This window comes from Lontra canadensis, unplaced genomic scaffold (genome assembly GCF_010015895.1).
Source record: "Lontra canadensis isolate GAN:19392208 unplaced genomic scaffold, GSC_riverotter_1.0 scaffold10, whole genome shotgun sequence".
In the NCBI taxonomy this organism is placed as follows: Eukaryota; Metazoa; Chordata; class Mammalia; order Carnivora; family Mustelidae; genus Lontra; species Lontra canadensis.
In genome coordinates, this window is record NW_022631004.1 from 27,651,460 (window position 1) to 27,670,135 (window position 18,676).

An 18,676-nucleotide genomic window follows, 5' to 3' on the forward strand; every position below is an offset into this window, starting at 1 on the left:
CAGCTGTCTGAAGGATGGAGGGGCTGGGGAAGTAGGGCTAGGTGCCCAGACGGCCGCGTGTGTGGGAGGGGATGTCCTCAGATGCCCTCCACCCGGCAGTCCCCGCTCTGACGTGGGTGCCCCCCCCTCTCCCGCCCGGATTAGTGGCAGCTTGGCCTGACTCTCCGGGGCTCCTTCCCCCGCCCCCGCCTGCTGCCCTCCCCTGGGCAGGGGGCTGTTCTACCCGAGGGGCACTGTGCTTGCCCAGGTAAGGGGCTCTGGGGACAGGGTGAGGGCAGCTGGCTCGTGAGTGCTGCTGCGCTTGTCAGCATGAACGTGTGTATCAGTGTGCGTGTGTGTGTTTGTGTGTGTATATGCGCGTGAGGGGTCAGTGTGAGCCCAGGGTGGGCCCAGGAGCTTCTGGGGGTGCTGGTCAGCTTGCCTTTGTCCATGAATCCAGCATTGTGTCCACGCATGTGTGGCTTTCCTTCTGTGTTTGTATCTTTTGTGTCTCCTTCGATCCGCTCCGTCCTCAGGCACAGAACAGCCGGCTACAAGGGCTCTGTGGGCCGGTGGCATGGGCTGTGGGGCAGGATGGGAAGCCAGTGAGGGTGGAAAGGGACTTCTCCCCCGACCCCCATGACCCCCTGGGCATTTCAGAAGCCTGTCCCGAGAGTCCAGTTCTAGTTCAGAGACTGACCTGACAAAGCAGACATGGTAACTGGGGGTGGGGAGTGAGGTGTGGGGGGATGATTGTCCTGCTCCCCTGGGACAGTCCCCATCTCCTTGGGGATGACAGTGACAGGCCCTCAGTGCCCAGGACAACCCAGGCTCCCACCCTGCCCTGCCCAGTCTCTTCTAGGCCCTAAGCTGAAGGAATCTCTCCCTAGATTCTCCCACAAGCTTCAGCTGCCAGAGGACACAGATGGGGGACCACAGGCACACCCCAGCCTCCCCCCCCCAGCTGCACCCTGGAGCCAGCCTTGCTGGGGACACGGTCTGGACCTTGGCATTATGGTCCACATTGGGCCCTCCACGGACATTTCCCCTGGCACACTCAGGTCCAGGCCACCCCTCAGGGGAGCTGGGGGAGGAAGGGAGTGTTAATAACTAAGTCATGTAAACAACCCCTACCAGCCTGCCCTGCCACAGAAGTGGCCCCTGGGGGGAGGTGGAGGGGCTGAGGGACTCGGTGCCAACAGGGCCAAGTCTTGCCCAGCGCCCCTTCGGGCCTCCTCTTCTCAAGCCCCCTCCTCTACTCCTCAGTTGGTGAAAGGATTCCTGTCTCTCTTTGCCTCTCCTGGGAGAAGGCTTCCTCCCAGCTCTTCATGGCTCCCCCCTCCCGGGGTGGTAGAGGGATGGTGACTTGGGACCAGGCCGGAGGCATCTGAGAACTCATCCCGTCAATGGGATGGGGTTGGGTGGGATGGCACTGCCTCTGTCCCAGGCTGGGTGAAGGCAGGCCAGGGATGGCTTCCACGGGGAGGCCGGGGAGTCGTGGGGTGGGAGGTGGGGGGCCTGCAGGGAAGGGAAGCGCCCGTTGGGCGTGTGGGTTTCTATGTGTGTCTGAATCTGTCTGTGTGTGTTTGAATCTGTCTGTTTGTGTCTGTGCTCTGGAACCACCCCCGCAGAGGAGCCGGGATGCTTCCCCGGGTGGAGGGTGCCCTGCTTTCCCATTTCCTCTCCTCCTCTCTGCTCCCTCCCAGGAGCCACTCCCATGGGCTCTTCTCCAGTGCTGGGCCTGGAAGCACTAGGAATCAGGATGGGGCAGACCCTCAGAACACTGAGCTAGAGCAGGTGTTGGGGCTCATCTGGTCCGACCGCCTGTCTGGACAGTTGGTGAAACCTAGGCCCTTAGAGTAGGGATAGACTAGAGCCCAGGTCTCCCCAGAACTGCTAAGGCAGTACCCGGGTTCACTGTTGGGCCCTGGAAGGGGTCTTGAGTCAAGAATGGTGAAGAGCAGCTTGGCCCCCTGAGGATGAGGCAGGGCAGACATGGGCCAGCGGGTTGTGCCCATGTGACAGAACCAAAGGACCACAAGCAAGTGTTCCAGGAGGCACAGGGTCGGCTGGCGTGGGTCAGGCGCCCATCACTGACCCGTGAGAACCCGCCTGCCCCTGCCAGCTCTGGCACTGTCCCCCTCCCAGCCGCCCCGCCCTAGCACCCCGGGGGGCACCCCGCCCCACCATGGCCTGGTCCGGCCCCTCCCGCCCTTTGCTCCAGTTCCCGGGCTTGGCACCTATAGTGGGGGTGCTGCCCGCCTGCCAGGCTCCGGGGCCGGGCCCACGGGAGGGTGGGGCGGCTGGGAAGCTGGCACGCTGCCCCGGGGGAGCCTCTCTCGGCAGGCGCCCGGGTGCCGCGGGGGGGAGGGGGGAACAAAGGGCTCATTCTCCCCGTGCGCAGCCGGTGGCATCGCCGGGGCGTTGGCGGAAGCCCCCGGGGCCCGGGAGGGGGCAGGCCCAGGCGGGGCCGCCGAATCACGGGCTCCTGTTTCCCGCAGGGTGCTGGAGGAGGAAACCGGCGGAGCAGCTTCCCCACTCTCAGTTGTGCGTCTGGCGATGGCGATGAGAGGTCCTGCTGCGCTGTCCGCCGCGCTCTGCCTCCATTAGTCGCACTGCGCGGTGCTGCGCCCTCGCTGGTGCCTCTCTCCTGGGACCCGGGATCGGCCCCCACTTCCAGGCACGACCCCCTCCCCCGGCCTCTCGGCCTTTCCCCCCCCCTCCTCGGCCTTCTCCGACCCGGGGCGCACGTTCCCCCCGGCCCGGCTCCCACTCTCCCTCCGGGGGCACCCGCTCCCTAGCCCCGGCCCGGCCCTCCCCGCGGCGCAGCACGGAGTCTCGGCGTCCCATGGCGCAACCCACGGCCTCGGCCCAGAAGCTGGTGCGGCCGATCCGCGCCGTGTGCCGCATCCTGCAGATCCCGGAATCCGACCCCTCCAACCTGCGGCCCTAGAGCGCCCCCGCAGCCCCGGGGGAAAGAGAACTCGAGCGCGCTGAGCGGAGAGCGGGAGAACGCGTCATCGCTCGCCGGCCGGGAGGCCCCGGAGCCGGCCCATGGGGAGCGGGCGCCCGGCGCTGGCCACGACGACCGCCGCCGCCCGCGCCGCGCCTGGCCCGCGAAGCCCAGGTAAGCGCCGAGAGGGGGCGCCAGGGGCGGGCCTTCTGGGGACACTCGTAGCTGGGCATTTCTGAGCCGAGACCCGGCTGCCCGCAGCGAGGGAGTTCCCCATGCTTCTCCAAGGTGCTGCGCCACAGGTCTGAAAGTTAGGATGCCCGACGGGGCTGGACCGCGACGGAGCCGTGGCCTTAGAAAACCCGAGCGACCTCTGTCACGGCTCCCTGGGCTACCTCTCCTCTCTCCTGGGGCTTCAGCCAGCCGGCCAAGGGGGCCGCGCTGGGAGAGCACTGCAGCTCCGGTGCCATCTGTCACCCTGGTCCTTCTCACGCACGCACGTTCAATTTTCCCTCCTTTGCCTCTCTCTGGGGCGCAGCCCGCATTCCCCGCCTCCTTCCCTCCCCCTGCCAGGCTGCAGTTACCAGCGGCCGCCAGCGGCCCTGGCACTGCCTGCTGGACTCAAGCAGCTTGACCTGTCCCAGCTGAGGCCTCTTAATCCCCCCTCTCCTGTGCTGGCTCCCTCCTTCCCCTGGGGGCTGTGGTGGAGATCTCAGCCCCCAGCAGTTGTCCCCGGACTCTGCTTCGAAAGCCAAGAAACCATAGAGAGATGGGAAGAGACACACCAGCAACCAAGTGTAGGGAGAGTTACCAGCCAGCAGCCCTGCCAGGAGGTTCTCCCCCGGTGACTCCAGCCCATCCTGCCTGTGCTTCCCACCCTTACAAGCTTGAATGGAGCTGAGCGCTGGGGGTAGGCAAGCAGTAGCCCCTGGCCCCACAGACGGCAATGTGGAAAGAGGCCTCCGGGAGACTGCTGGTTTCCAAACCCTATTTTACACAAGGCCACACGGAGGCCCAGAGGAGTGATATGACTTGCCCAAGGTCACATAGCAGGTGCTGAGTCAGGGCCGGGATCCTGCCTTCTTGTCCCCAGGTGCAGTACCCTCCAGCGACATCAGCTTTTTGGGGTCTCTCCCCTTGCCCTGCCCCATGGCCCGGGATCCAGACCCATCCTGCAAGCGGCAGTCTGTGCCGAGGGCCTCTGGCCCAGGTGGGCTTGGGCATTTGGGGCAAGGGCTGACCGCCCCACACTCGAGCATCCCACCCAGGCAGGTCCTTCGGGTTGCATGTGGGCAGGTGGCGTGGAGCTGAGCTGTAGGCTGGCACTGGCCTTACTGGTTTGAGCTGCCTTGGTGCTGCAGGGCGGTGCCCAGCTCTGCACTGGGCGGTAGGGTGCTTGGGGCACGTGCTCATGGTGTGTTGGTTATGCTCCAGGGACCCCCTCTGGGAGAGCCCCATGAGGGCAGGAGAGTGATGGAGAGTACGCCCAGCTTCCTGAAGGACACCCCAGCCTGGGAGAAGACAGCCCCCGAGAATGGCATCCTGGGACGGGAGCCGGATACCCTGCCTCGAGATGGTCTGCGCCGTGGTGCACTGTGCCTCGGAGAGCCTGCTCCCTTCTGGAGGGGTGTTCTAAGCCCCCCAGACTCCTGGCTTCCCCCTGGCTTTCCCCAGAGCCCCAAGGACACAATCCCACTGGTGGAGGGAGAAGGCCCCCGAAATGGGGAGAGGAAGGCCAGCTGGCTGGGCAGCAAGGAGGGGCTGCGCTGGAAGGAGGCGATGCTCACCCACCCACTGGCCCTCTGTGGCTCGGCATGCCCACCTCGTTATGGCCCCCTGATTCCTGAGCATAGTGGTGGCCATCCCAAGAGCGACCCTGTGGCCTTCCGGCCCTTGCACTGCCCCTTCCTTCTGGAGACCAAGATCCTCGAGCAAGCTCCCTTCTGGGTGCCCACCTGCTTGCCACCCTACGTAGTGTCCAGCCTGCCCCCAGAGCGTCCGTGTGACTGGCCCCTGGCCCCACACCCCTGGGTGTACTCAGGGGGGCAGCCCAAAGTGCCCTCTGCCTTCAGCTTAGGCAGCAAGGTGAGATTGTTGGAGCAGAGTGGGTACCTGGGGCTTAGGCCACGCAAGGTAGCCGAGTGTTCCCTAGCAGCCATGCCAGGCCACAGTGCTCTGCTCTTCCGTTCTGATGAAAACGTCAGATGGCACCCCTAGCAGAGGAGCCTGTCAGCTCAGACAGCCTCAACCCCAAGCAATGCCTCCTCCGAGTGATTCCATCTCACCAAGCCTTCCCCCGCTTTGGGCCATTTCAGGGACTGACACACTCATTGTCCCCGCCAGAGCAAGGCCCTGGGAACTGCGGTCTCTGAATATGTGGTCTCATCCTGGAGTTTGGGGGTGGGGCAGACAAGGCCCTTTATCTGGCTGCGGGATGTGGCAGGTATCCCCATGGCCTGTGTCTATGGCACATGTTCCCCCGCCCCAGGCAACCCACCCCCTTGCCCAGAAATAAGATTTACGCTATTTGAAGACCAGTATGATACTGGTCATCAAACGGTCTAAACAGATCCTTTGGTGGTGGCAGGCTCTGACCCTTTAGCTGCTGGATTGTTGGGAGGTCTGAGAAATCCCAGGGAGGCCCGGGGGCAGGGTAGCAGGGCAGTGGGGAGGCGCTTAGGGATCAGGGTCTGGAAACCAGTATTGAGTTCCTTAGTGTCTTCCCGACCCTTCAGGCCACACAGGCACATACCAGCTGGTCATCAGGTCTGCCTATCCTTTGAAGTGCTGGGATCAAAGTCAGCATGAGCTCTACCCCTTCTCCTTTCTTTAGGGCTTTTACCACAAGGATCCAAGCATTCTCAGGCTGGCAAAGGAACCACTGGCAACCTCGGAACCTGGGCTGTTAGGCTTGGCCCCTGGTGGGCATCTCCAGAGAACTGGGGAAGCGGAACGTCCTTCATTCCACCAGAGAGATGGAGAGGCAGGAGTCGGCAGACATCAGAACCTTTGCCCATTTCTGCTGGGGCATCCGGACGCTGTTCCCCGGACCCCCTGGCCCACTTGTCCCCCGGGCCTGGTTCATACTCTCAGCAATGTCTGGGCTGTACCGGGGGGTGGGAGCCTTGGGTACCAGCTGGGGCCGTCAGCCACATCCAGGTGTCCCTCTCCTGGGCCTCCTACCCCCCAGGGAGGCTGTTGCTCATCTTATCCACCTGCTAGAGATGGAGGTCTTGGCCCTTGTGGGAAGTGCCAGGAGGGGGGTGCCATCGGGCCCAGTGAATCCAACGAGGAAGTGAACAAGGCATCTGGTCCCAGGGCCTGCCCACCCAGCCATCACACCAAGCTAAAGAAGACATGGCTCACACGACACTCTGAGCAGTTTGGGTGCCCAGGGGGCTGCCCCGGGGAGGAGGAGAGCCCACCTGCCCAGCTGCAGGCCCTCAAGAGGGCAAGTAGCCCTGAGGGAGTGGGTGGCAGCCCAGCTGCCAAGCGCCCACCTGACCCTTTCCCAGGCAGTGTGGGCCAGGGAGCCAAAGGCTGGCAGGAGATGCTGGAATCCTCGTTTGGGAACAAGGTGGAGGCCTCACAGCATACTAACCACAGAGGTAAGGGTGCAGAGGGCCCTACCTGGGAGGGGGCAGCCAGGACTGGGGCTTTGTGGGGAATTGGGGTCGTTGGGCCCTTTAAGAGGGGATCATACAAGTGGTCTGGTTTCCAGCCAGATGTGATAGTTCTCTGGGAGTTCCTTAGCATCTACAGGCCAGAGCAAGTGGCTTCTTACTTCCGTCGGCCTCCTCCCAAGCTGTGATGTGCTGTGGCATTGTAACAACACCTGGGTCCTGACTTTGCTGCCTGGTGCTTTGTGACCTTGGGCCAGTTACTTCACTTCTCTGGGCCTCAGTTTCTTCATCTCTAAAATGGGGCTAAAGATGGCACCTGCCTTGTAAAGACTGCTGCAAGATGAAATGGTATAATTCACATCAAAGACTTTGAAGAATTCCTGGCGCTGAATTAAGTGAGCACTTGGCAAACATTCATCTTGGTGACTGTCTGTGCTACATAGCCCCGTCTGGGGGACTGTCCCTCCTGAAGGACCCCTTCATCCCCTCAGGAATGAACAACTCCTCCCTAGGCCAGCCGGATTATGGGAACTCATTTTGGACTCGGCCAGTAGTAGGACTTTGGAAGGTGCCTCCTGGACCTGCTGTCACGCTGTGCTCTTCACAGAGGGTTCTAGCACTGCCGGCTCGGGCTCAACTGTTCAGGGTCATTTCAGTTTCTTGGTCGAAGCTTCTGGATTGAAGCCCCCAGGGGCCTTGCCCAGGCACCCCTGCACCTGGTGTGGGTCCGTCTGTGCTCTTGCAGGCCTCTGCCAGGCCTGGGAGGCTGTTGGCCCCTCTCCCTTCTTGGGTTACTGCACCTGTGGCCTGTGTTGAAACTCTCCGGCCTTCTCACCTTCCAGCACCCTCCGTCCTATGCCCGGATTGTCTCCTCACGCTGACAGGCGGTCAGCGATATCACTAAGCCCACTGCGGAGCTATCCAAAGTTTGCACCGACTGAGGGACACCTGGCTGGCTCAGTCAGTGGAGCATGCGACTCTTGATCTCAGGGTCGTGAGTTCAAGCCCCGTGTTGGGGCATAGAGCTTACTTAAAACAAAACAAAACAAAACAAACTTGCACTTAGAGCAGGGTGATGGCCCAGCGGCTCCAGCCTTGGACAGCAGACCTCTCCTCTTGGACATCAGGCCACATCAGGGCATTCGGAGGCTCCCACACCCAGCCCTTCTTGTGAAGGTTCTGGCTATCTGGTTCACTTTCACTAGCTCCAAATCTGGCTCTGTAGACCAAGGCCTAGGGGCTGGGCTTGCTCTACCTGTGGGTGGGCTGGGTGCTAAAGGCAGGGCCTGGGGCTCCCATAAGCTCAGGAGGCCGAGACCCCTGACCAGCTTCATTGCCTCCTCAGGACCCCAAGATGGCAGGGCCAGCCTCCAGGACCCAGGGCTTCATGACACATCTTGTTCGGCTCCCCTGGCAGGCACAGCTCGGTGCCAAAGCTGTGCCCATGCAGCTGGAGAGGCAGGAGGGCTGGCCCGCCCCTCCCAGCAAGTGGCGAGGTGAGCCTCTTGCCCCTGGCTGCCCCCAGCACCCTCCCAGTCGGGACTCCCTCCTTATCTTCCTGTACCCCGTCTCCAGATTGCCTCTGGGAGGGGAGCAGCCGCAGGAGGAAGACTCTGCAGCCTGCCCTGAGCAGGGAGGATGGTCTGGCCCTGAGGCCAGGCTCAGCAAGGGCCTCGCCAAGCATCTGCTAAGTGGTTTGGGGGACCGGCTGTGCCGCCTGCTGAGGAGGGAGCGTGAAGCTCTGGCCTGGGCGCAGCGGGAAGGTGAGCAGGACACGTGGGGCAGGTGGGAGCCGGGGAAGGCTGGATCCTGTAGTCACTGTGCTTTGACACGGAGCATGGGGCCTGCAGAGTGTGGGCCCCTCCCTCCCATTAGCACAGTCCATCCTGGTACCAGCTCGAGAGAGCTCCTGCCCTGCTTTGCCCTTATTCCTGGCTTAAGCTCTTGGCGACATGAGTTCTGAAGTTTGTTGCCGGGGCAAGGGATGTTGGGAGGGTGTGACACCTGGTCCAGTCCAGCTGCCTGAGAGTTTCTGGGTTTGCTGGGGAAACAAGACGGAGTGCCACGTGTCTTCAAGGGCACTGGAAGGTGGGGGCCCTCCCTGCTGTTTGGGGCTCATAGGCCCTGGGAGGCTAGTAGGGTCTGGGCCGATGCGAAAAGACGGGTGGGGTGCCAGCCATTCATTGGGTCCCTCTGGCTTCACGGTCTCCCTCCTATACCCTCCTACAGCCCCGCACATGCATTTGAAAATGTGTGCGCGTCCCTGCAGGAAGGTCACAACCTGGGTAGGAGCCCCTTATGGCTCCCTCTTGTCCCAGAGAGTCCAGTCCCTTCCCCCTCCCCTAGGCCAGTCTAGTCTGCCACTCCCTCAGCCTGGATTCCCAGCACTTCACATCACCGGTGGCCCATCCTCCTCGGCTCACCCCAGCTTGTCCATCCCCTCGGGCCTTGGCACTCTCTGTTCCTTCTGTCTGGAATGCCCTTCTCCTCCCTTTCTCCCCGATGAATGAACACTTACTCATCACTTGGGGCCCGTGTCTGTTGCTGCCCCCAGCATCCCCACCCTAGTCATTCTATCCTAGTCTCCTCCTCCAGCACTCTGGAGTACCATGATCACTGCCGTGTTTGCGGGCCCATCTCCTCTCTTGGAATGTGAGCCCCGAGAGGGCAGCTCTGAGCCCTGACCCGCGCTGAGGTGCCAGCACTCAGCCCCGCACAGGACAAAGTGTTTGTTGCATGAGTAAATGAACGCATGCTCACTGGCGTCCTTCCACCGACCGAGGAGGGCTTAATCAGAAACTCTGGGTGAGGGAAGGAGTGTCTTCCTAAGGTTCCCTCTTCTGGTATTCAGAGTCTCCTGAAGGGACACCACCTTGGGATGCAGGGAGGTGGGTGGAGGACTGTGTTGGAAATGGTGTGGATTGGTAATTCAGGGCCGATGGGGAAATCCTTGGAGCAGGAACTGGCGAGGTGAGGCCTGCACTGTTGCTGGGAGAGTTTTCTGGAGACAGTGCTATGGGGAGGTTCCTTACAGAGGCTGTCTGACAGGGGCCTGTCTCCCTTCTGGGGTGCCCCCACCGTTCCACTCCATCCCTGCCTGGAGGTCCTTAGAAGGGACCTGTGGTCTGAGCCTTCTCTGACCCTGTTCTCTCCCGTGGCTAACAGGCCAGGGGCCAGCCAGGACGGAGGACAACCCAGGCGTTCCTCGCTGCTGTAGCCGCTGTCACCGGGGACTCTTCAACACCCACTGGAAATGCCCCCACTGCAGCCACCGGCTGTGTGTGGCCTGTGGTCGCATGGCGGGGGCTAGGTGGGCCAGGAAAGCAGGTAGGAAAGTTGCTGGGAGCTGAAGGTGGGAGGGCAGGGATGGAGGCCTGAAAAGGGCGGCTCTAAGGTTTGTGGCCATTTCTGGGCTGCCTTTCCCCAAGAAAGCCTCGCTGCCAGCTCCAGCCTCAGCCACCATGGCTCAATGCCCCTTAGAGCAGACTTTTCCCTCTCCCCAGTTCAGAGGGCTACACCTGTGTCCTTGCCCACCTGTAAAAGGAGCCTCCCAGCATCCATGAACTTTGCCTCCCACTTTGCTTGGCTTGCACCTTTTTAAACCTTACAACACGGTGAGGTGGGTATTACTGCCTGCATTCTTCCAGATAAGAAAAACACAGAGGCTACGTGACTTGTTCAAGGTCACACAGCTAGTAAGTGTTGGGTCTAGGATTTGGACTCAGACCTTCCGATCCCAAGTCTTACTGTTCTCATGGTTCTCAGCGTCTTCTCCCTTGGCTCCACTTAGTCGCCCGAGGGCTTAAAATTTCCCAGTGTTCCCACAGAGGTAGCCAAAAAGAGTTCCAGGGTCAGAAGCATTTGAGAACACTGTATTCTACAAGATCATCTTGGAGTGTGGCAATGAGTGTCAGCATTTTAAAGGCTCTGCATTCTGCAAGCAAAGGATCCTATGTGATTCTTGAACCCAAGTGTCCCAGAAAGCCCATGTTTTATGGATTTATGGATTGTTGAGTCCCTTGATTTAGATGTCATGCCCTTGCCCTTCTTCACCAACCTTAAGCTGTGGTTTTCTCGGTTTCCTGACTGCAGCTTCTTTCTTCCTACCCCACAGGCCCTCAGGAGGAGTCCGCGGAGGAGTGTCCCCAAGAGGCCGGGCATACTGCCAGTTCCCTAACGCTCACCCAATTCGTTTCCAGCCAGGGTGAGCCATCTTGGAGGGTGGGGTGTGCAGAGGGTGGGTCTCGGGGGAGAGTGGCTTCCTGTCTGGATGTGGCTTAGCCCAATCCCATGCCCTGCTGCTTGGCGAGGCCCTTCTGTCCACACTCACTACCAAACTCCGTCTCCCCTCCCCCACTCACAGCCTTGGCAGAGTTGAGCACCGCCATGCACGAGGTTTGGGTCAAGTTTGACATCCGGGGGCACTGCCCCTGCCAAGCGGATGCCCGGGTGTGGGCCCCTGGGGATGGGGGCCAGCAGGTAAGAAGCTGGGCAGCACTAGCTGGTGGGCCCCCAGACTGGGCAGTGTGTCTGGATATTACTCGCAGAGTTTGGCCCTCGTCTTTTTGGTGGGGATGAAGTTCATGGATGTTGGGTAAAATCAAGGTCCTTCTCTCTCTCCTTTGGGGATCAGGATCCATGGAGGGAGCTCTAGCATCGGCCCCACCTCCCTCTCTGCTTGCTTGGTGCCTGCCCACTCTGTACGCCTTCCAGCTCAGCACTTGCCCCATCATGCTGGAGCTGCTCTCTGGCGGGCCCTGTCTCTCCACTCCCCAGGCCCAGGCTCCCGCGGGCGGAGTACAGACCCGCCTTCTCTCTATGCCCTGCTTTTAAAACAGAGCAGGCACTCAGTGTGCATTTTACAAAGTTTTTATAAAGTTCACGCTTTTTTTATGAAACTGATTCATTCAAGAAATAGTTTATTGAATGCATTTTGCGTGCCAGACCCTGGTACATAGCCATTATGGAAAATACAACAAGTATAAGGAAGACGACAACAGGCTAGAATGGTACCGTTATCACCTGGATGTATTTCTTTCCAGTCACTTATCTCTGTATTTGTTCCACTTATTTTTGTGTATTTTAGATCAGTACTGTGTGTGGAATTCTGTGAGCACCTTTTCCCCACCTAATGTTGTATCACAGAACCTTCTGCTCCCTGTAAACCCAGTTTTGCTGTCTGTTGTTAACTACTGGTGGGTTGAATTGGATTGAACTCTCTTTGCCGTTTTTAAATCTCTGGTTGGATTGGGGGGTGGTGGATGGGTTTCATAGAAGGAGCCAACAGAGCAAACTCCCCCGGTTCCACAATCTTCTTGCAACGGGGATACCGACAGGACCAAGGACATCAAAGAAGGTGAGCAGCTCCCCTGGCCCTTGCTTAGACTGTCCAGGGAGGCTGGGCCGGGCTTGGTATCCTGAGGACAGACTGGAATGGCTTCAGCTCTCCTGTGCCATCCCTAATTTCCATCACTCTTCTCAAGTCATTCCAGAGAAAATAAATCTAAAAAAAATGTAGGACAAGCCCCCTCACCCATCTCCAGTCAGACCCCCACTGTGAGCCCCTCCTTGGGAGAGGTTCTGGAAGCTGCCGGAGGCAGGAGGTGAGCGCCTCCAGAGCAGTGAGGAGAGAGACTCAGCCAGGAGATGAGGGCAGAGCCTGTGGGCAGTGGAGCGTCCAGAGAAAGGGGAAGCCCCTCACCGTTTTCCTCCCTGCCAGAGACCCCGGACTCCACCGAGACCCCGGCAGAGGACCGTGCCGGCCGAGGGCCCCTACCTTGTCCCTCTCTCTGTGAACTGCTGGCCTCCACTGCTGTCAAACTCTGCTTGGGGCACGAGCGGATACACATGGCCTTTGCCCCGGTCACTCCTGCCCTGCCCAGTGTGAGCAAGGGCACAGAGGGAGGCCTGGGGGCCCTGGGACAGAGGCTGGGCTGGCCCTCTCTGTGGGGTAAGGCAGGTCCTGAGTTGTCCTGCCCCTCCATCCTTCCGTCCATGCAGGATGACCGCATCACCAACATCCTGGACAGCATCATTGCGCAGGTGGTGGAACGGAAGATCCAGGAGAAAGCCCTGGGGCCTGGGCTGCGGGCCGGGCCAGGACTGCACAAAGGCCTGGGCCTGCCCCTCTCGCCAGTGCGGCCCCGGTTGCCTCCTCCCGGAGCTCTGCTGTGGCTGCAGGAGCCCAGGCCTCAGCGAGGCTTCCGTCTCTTCCAGGAGCACTGGAGGCAGGGCCAGGTGAGGCTCCTTCCTCCAGGACCCCAGTTCTTCCGGCCCCGCTTGCCCTTGGAGCTTAATCTGTAGGCCCAGGCAGACTGGGTCTGTCACCTGGAGTGGGCAGCAGGGTTGGTCCCCACGTGGGCCTGATGTTCCCTACAACACGCCCTGGCCTGGCCAAGTTGGCTGCCTGTCCATTCTCCCCCCACATCCCTCTACCTTTCCTTGATACAGCCTGTGCTGGTGTCAGGGATTCAGAGGACATTGCAAGGCAACCTGTGGGGGACAGAAGCTCTTGGGGCTCTTGGAGGCCAGGTGCAGGCACTGACCCCCCTCGGGCCTCCCCAGCCCACAAGCCTCCACAGTACAACGTTCTGGGAGGGATTCTCCCGGCCTGAAAGTAAGTGTCCCTGATGTGGGGGGAGGAGGAGCTGGGAGGCTGAGCCAGGTGGCAGCAAAGTCCCATGGTAACCCTGGGGAGGGAGCCAGAAGCAGAGCCCGGGACCGAAGCTGAACCCTCTTGCTGCCATGGGGCCGGGTCCTCTGGCAAGGAGGTTCCTTCCCTGGGGCCAATGGCATGTCTCCTCCCCTAGTTCGCCCAAAGTCAGACGAGGGCTCCGTCCTTCTGCTGCACAGAGCTCTGGGGGATGAGGACACCAGCAGGTACGTATAGTACCAAAAGGAAAGGCCTGGCCCCATCTCCTTAGCCTCTGCCCAGCCCCTTGCCCTTACTTCCTCTCCTCCTTCGCCCCCCCACCCCATGACCCTCTTCCCTCTGGGAGTGACCCCAGGAGGAGTGGGCTTGGAGGGGATCTTGGGTACCTGGGTTGAGCCTGCTGGGCATGGCCCTCCCCCCTCCAGGATGGAGAACCTGGCTGACAGCCTGCCCCTCCCCGAGTACTGTGCCCGCCATGGGAAACTCAACCTGGCTTCCTACCTCCCACCTGGCCCTGCCCTGCGTCCACTGGAGCCCCAGCTGTGGGCAGCCTATGGTGAGTGCCCACTTGGCTCATGGCCGGCCCCTGATCCCATGCCTGTTACTTCTGGGCGCCTGTGTGACCCGCTGGTCCCTTCTCTGCCTTTGCACAGGTGTGAACCCACACCGTGGGCACCTGGGGACCAAGAACCTCTGTGTGGAGGTGACTGACCTGGTCAGTGTCCTGGTATGTGCCGAAGCCCCACCGCCTGCCTGGCACCGGGCACAGAAAGGTGGGTCCCGGGCCAGAGGCAGGGGTTGGACTGGCCGCAAATCTCGATGTGCGGTTTCTTTCCCGCCACCCCCGAGGCCGCCCTTAGCTCTTTGTCTTCCACAGACTTCTTCTCAGGCCTGGACGGGGAGGGGCTCTGGTCTCCCGGCAGCCAGGTCAGCACTGTGTGGCACGTGTTCCGGGCCCAGGACGCCCAGCGCATCCGCCGCTTTCTCCAGATGGTGAGGAAGGAGCTGGGAGTCTTCCCCTTCCCCTGCGCTGCCCTCGTGCTCCCTAGAAGTGGGGGCTCCCAGCCCCCCGAAGCTCTCCCTGTTGTGCGTGCCCCATGTGCTCACTCTCCCCACCCCCTCAGGTGAGCTGGACGGCCTTGACTCACACAGAGAAAGCAGCTTGGGGCCTTACAAGTTGTGTGGTGGGGCACACAGAAAGAGCTGGGGCTGAGCAGGGACCTAAAGGTGATGCGAGAGCAGAAGCTGGTGCAGGCTAGGCACTGTGTAAGGGCCTCGGGTATACGATCTTGATTAACTAGCACAGCCACCCTGTGTGGCAGGCGCTGCTGCCTTCCCATTTTGCAGCTGAGTAAACTGGGGCTGAGTGCAGAGCTGAGACCTGAGACCAGATCACAGCCCTATTTCTCCTGGGGACAGACAGCCTCCCCTGCATGAGCTCCAGGTGGCAGAGGGGGAAGGGAAGCCCATCTGAGATGCCCTCCTCCTGCCCCCTCCTCCAAGATCTACATCTTATGAGGGGGTGCTCTTTGGAATGCTAGTGAGTGAGGGCTGAGGGAGGCAGCATGGGAGGTGGGAAAAACTGGACTGAGGAGGGAAAGACTGGACCAAAATAAGGGGCAGGGAAGGAGAAGATGAGGGGATGAGCAGGAGGCGGGAAGCTCCATGGGGCCGGGGAGGTGGAAGGTCAGTATTAAGGTTAGAGCAGATGCAGTGGTTCCAAAGTCCATCTCAATCCTGAATGTCCTGGGAAAAAGACATCCACCAAGGGTCACTGCTGCTAAAGATACACAAACACATACACAGATAGGCTGGTGTTACCACAGCTGTCCACCACCACCCTCCTGCCCACAGGCACACATATCTGCAGACACACTGACAAACACACAGGGATCCGTAGATGTACACACAGATGCTGGGACACGCCGAAGGAAGCAGACAGAAGCACACCTTCATATACAGATGGCCTCATCTAGTCTGGGCGTGGTGGCCCTTAGGCGGTCTCACAGGGCCGGGCCTGATGACTCACAGAGAAGGTTTGAGGGGCCTTTTCTCACTGGGTGGCCTGGGAAACACCAATAAGCTCCAGGATGGACTCTGAGGGCAAAAGAGCCTTGGCGCCTGCCTGGGGCCACCCTAGGGTTCAGCCTGGCTCACCGGCCTCCCCTTCCCCCATGGGCCAGTCTGGGAGCCCTGAGTCCTAAGCCCAGGGACAATGACTGAGGTCCTACTGAAGGGGTGGATTTGGCTGGTGGCCAGGTGGAGGGTGATGCTGGCCTTGACCTCTGTGGGTACTCCCTGGGCATCTCCTTCTCTAGCTCCCATGAATCCCTGCCTGCGCCAGGAGCGCCCCACTCCGGTTGGGCTGAGGAAGACCCCCCATACCCATGCCTGCTTCGGAGGCCTCAGCCTGGCAGGCATCCACGGGGCATCAGGGCTTCTCTGTGGCCTTTGCCAGATCTGGGATCTTAGAAGAATCTGGTCGATGCTTTAGATGGCCCCCTAGGGACGTCCAGCTATCTAGTGGCCTACAGTTTAGCACACGATTCAGGACATTCGTGGGATACTAGGTTAACAGCTCCTGGTACAGACAGCTTATGAGTTCAGCTCATGCAGGGTATCTTTTCTGGGTTTTTGGAGACGGGTCCAGGGCCAGGGACACAGAAGTTATTCAAGGCATCTAGTCCCAAGAAAAGTGGGGGTTTAGATCCCCAGCCTCAGAAATCTCTGTTCTGCCAACCTGAGCAGCCCCAGCCCCTTACCACCTAGCCCTTTCTCCCACCCCTAAGACCGCCCCCTGCCTATCCCTCGAGGCTTGACCACTTCCGCTCTTAGCCTTTGCACCCCTGGCCTTTGGGAAGTCTACACCCTGCCCTGTGGTCCTTCCCTCATTTCCCCACCTTGCTCATTCCCCCTTCTCTTCTTTGAGGTGTGCCCGGCCGGAGCAGGCAACTTGGAGCCTGGCACCCCAGGCTGCTGCTACCTGGACACAGGGCTCCGGCGGCGCCTGCGGGAGGAGTGGGGCGTGAACTGCTGGACCCTGCTGCAGGCCCCTGGAGAGGCCGTGCTGGTGCCTGCCGGGGCTCCCCACCAGGTGCTTCCCCAGCGGGCCAGGGGCTCTGTGGAGCGCTCAGACTATGCGAAGCGAAGCGGCCAGAGCAGACACCACACTGCTACAGGGGTCCCCTGCCCCTCTGGCCTCGCCCCTCCCAGTGCCCTGAGAGCAAGTCAGGGCAGGAAGTCCTGCCCCACTGTAAGGAAGAGGCGAAGCTGAGCGGTCCGGAAGTTTTCTAGCCCTACTGGGCTTCGTGTCCTCTGATGCCCACCCTGCCTGGGCCCTCTCTGGCCTCCCCTTGGCCTGGTTTTGGCCATGCCCTTTGAGGTCCCTGCTGCTGGATCCAGGGCTCCACTCTCTGAGAGTTGGGTGGGGGTCATCATGGGAAGTAGACCTCGGGGACAAGAGGGACAGCGGGAGGATGCCTGAGCCCGTGTCTCCACTGACCTCTGCCCACCTCCTTTCTGGCACAGGTGCAAGGCCTGGTGAGCACCGTGAGCGTCATTCAGCACTTCCTGTCCCCGGAGACCTCTGCCCTCTCTGCTCAGCTCTGCCACCAGGGACCCAGCCTGTCCCCTGACCGCCGCCTGCTTTATGCCCAGGTGAGGGTGACACTGGCCAGGAGAGCGGCTGGGATGGCACGGCAAACCCACTCTGGGCCAAGCAAGCAGCCAGCCTAGGCCCAGAAAGGCCATTCTTGGTGGGAAGAGCCCCAAGATGTGACTGTAAACACCTTGTCCTTTCTCTTTCTTCTAGATGGACTGGGCTGTGTTCCAAGCAGTGAAGGTGTCCGTGGGAACATTACAGGAGGCTAAATAGGGGAATCCCGGAGGGGATCTGGGGTAGGTTGGGGACAGGTAGACCAGGTGCTCAATCCTGACACAGCTTCAGGAGAGAATGACACTGGGTCTTGGGGACTTTTGATCAATCCCTCAGGCGCCACTCTGGGCACAGGCAGGGCACCTTGTTCTCCGCTCCAATCTGGGTCCTAAAGCCAACAACCACAGTGCCACTGAAGCCCACACCTGCCCTTCGCAGGCCAGTACCTGCTCTGTCCCTGCACCCCTCTCCACACCTCCATGCTGGGGGTGAAGGACTCCCTCTGACACCTGCTCCCTGAACCCAAGAGACAAACAGCCTTTCCTTGGGGGACCTCGGGAATCATTCTGGCTTAAGCAACACCTTCTGCTGCCTCATCCCTGCTGTCCCACCTGTGCCCGAGCGCTGCTTACATCATCCACATCTTCACTGGGCTCCAGGGTGGCCCTTCGCACTGCAGGCATGCTGGACAGGGGGCCGCTGAAATCCTGCCCTTTTGCCAGACAACAGTGAAGTTGGAGGGGAGGGGCATCAGGAGACTGCCCAGCCTCGGCTGGAGGGAATGATATGGGCGATGCCGTGTTCCTGCTCCCTCTTCTTGCCTCCCTCCTTCATGATTTCCATTAAAGTCTTGTTGTTTTGTGAATGCTGCTGGAGTGGTTGGCCTTGCTCCTGCAGGCCACGTGGACTGGGGAGGGAGGGGAGACAAGGAAATGGAGTGGGGTTGGGGGGCTCGATGATAGGGACCTCACCCACTCCTGCCTGCTCCTCTTCCTGGGGCCTGGATCCTTCCCGCTGAGGAGCAGATGGAACCTTCCAGGGGTCTGCCCTGAGGATGCTCCTGGCAGTAGACTGTGGACAAGGCAGAGGCCTGGGGTTCAGTGGCATGGCAGCCTTCTTGTGTGCACTAGGGCTACAGAGATCTGGGAGTCCCAGCCTGCCAGGGACTGCAGGCTACCCCAGCTCTCCTGTCTGACCCGACCTGAAGATCTGGGAGTGTGGCCCAGAAGAGCTCTTGCCTAGCCGTCTGCCCTCGGTGCCCGTGGCTGGCCCCAGTCCCGCTTCCCAGGGACTGGCTTGCTGCCTGAGACACTGGACAGCCCCTCCCCACCCCCGGGGCCCTCTGTGCGGCTCTGCCTGCTCGCCTGCCCTTGTATATCGCAGTGCCAGCAAGCTGCGATTCTTGGGGTACCTAACTGTTCCTGCAGTGGTTTGGGGAATGGTGTTTTTTATGAAATAAAACTTTTTTATTATAAATTTCATAGACTTTCAGAACATTTAGAAAATAGGAAAAAGTCACCTGTAAGTTCATCTCCACTCAATCCCAACCCAACCACTATTAACATTTTGGTGTATTTCCTCGTATTTTCTCCAAGGAGTTGTTTTATACATGACTGAGTCAGTCTGTTTTGTACTCAGTTTCTTCCTTTTGACACTGTATTGTGGTCATTTTCTGTGTTGCTACCTAACCTTCATTTTAAATGGCTGTTTGTGTTCCCTTCTGTGGCTTCGCTGTGATTCACAGAACCATCCCTCATTTGAAAGAAAAAAAAATCCGGTTTCTTCATTGTTTGCAGAGCTAGGTTATTTTCATA

General features: G+C 60.2%; 1 protein-coding gene across 3 annotated transcripts; it reads left to right on the forward strand.

Annotated features, from left to right (window-relative positions):
• The first annotated feature begins 151 nt into the window (after positions 1–151).
• HR (HR lysine demethylase and nuclear receptor corepressor) lies at positions 152–17,973 on the forward strand. 3 transcript variants are annotated; one of them, XM_032855868.1, is made up of 20 exons: positions 152–247; positions 2,481–3,106; positions 4,367–5,017; positions 5,766–6,540; positions 7,901–8,051; positions 8,131–8,318; positions 9,721–9,882; positions 10,670–10,759; positions 10,919–11,034; positions 11,830–11,911; positions 12,275–12,438; positions 12,556–12,792; positions 13,006–13,171; positions 13,365–13,434; positions 13,633–13,763; positions 13,861–13,980; positions 14,085–14,200; positions 16,137–16,301; positions 16,736–16,864; positions 17,019–17,973. In XM_032855868.1, the coding sequence occupies exons 3-20, from the start codon at positions 4,406–4,408 to the stop codon at positions 17,079–17,081; spliced, it is 3,537 nt and encodes a 1,178-aa protein (XP_032711759.1). In that variant the 5' UTR covers positions 152–247; positions 2,481–3,106; positions 4,367–4,405; the 3' UTR covers positions 17,082–17,973. The 3 variants fall into 3 exon arrangements, with proteins under 3 accessions (XP_032711759.1, XP_032711761.1, XP_032711760.1); XM_032855870.1 differs by lacking the exon at positions 152–247 and adding an exon at positions 1,990–2,079; XM_032855869.1 differs by lacking the exon at positions 152–247 and having other exon boundaries at positions 2,363–3,106.
• The last annotated feature ends 703 nt before the right edge of the window (positions 17,974–18,676 follow it).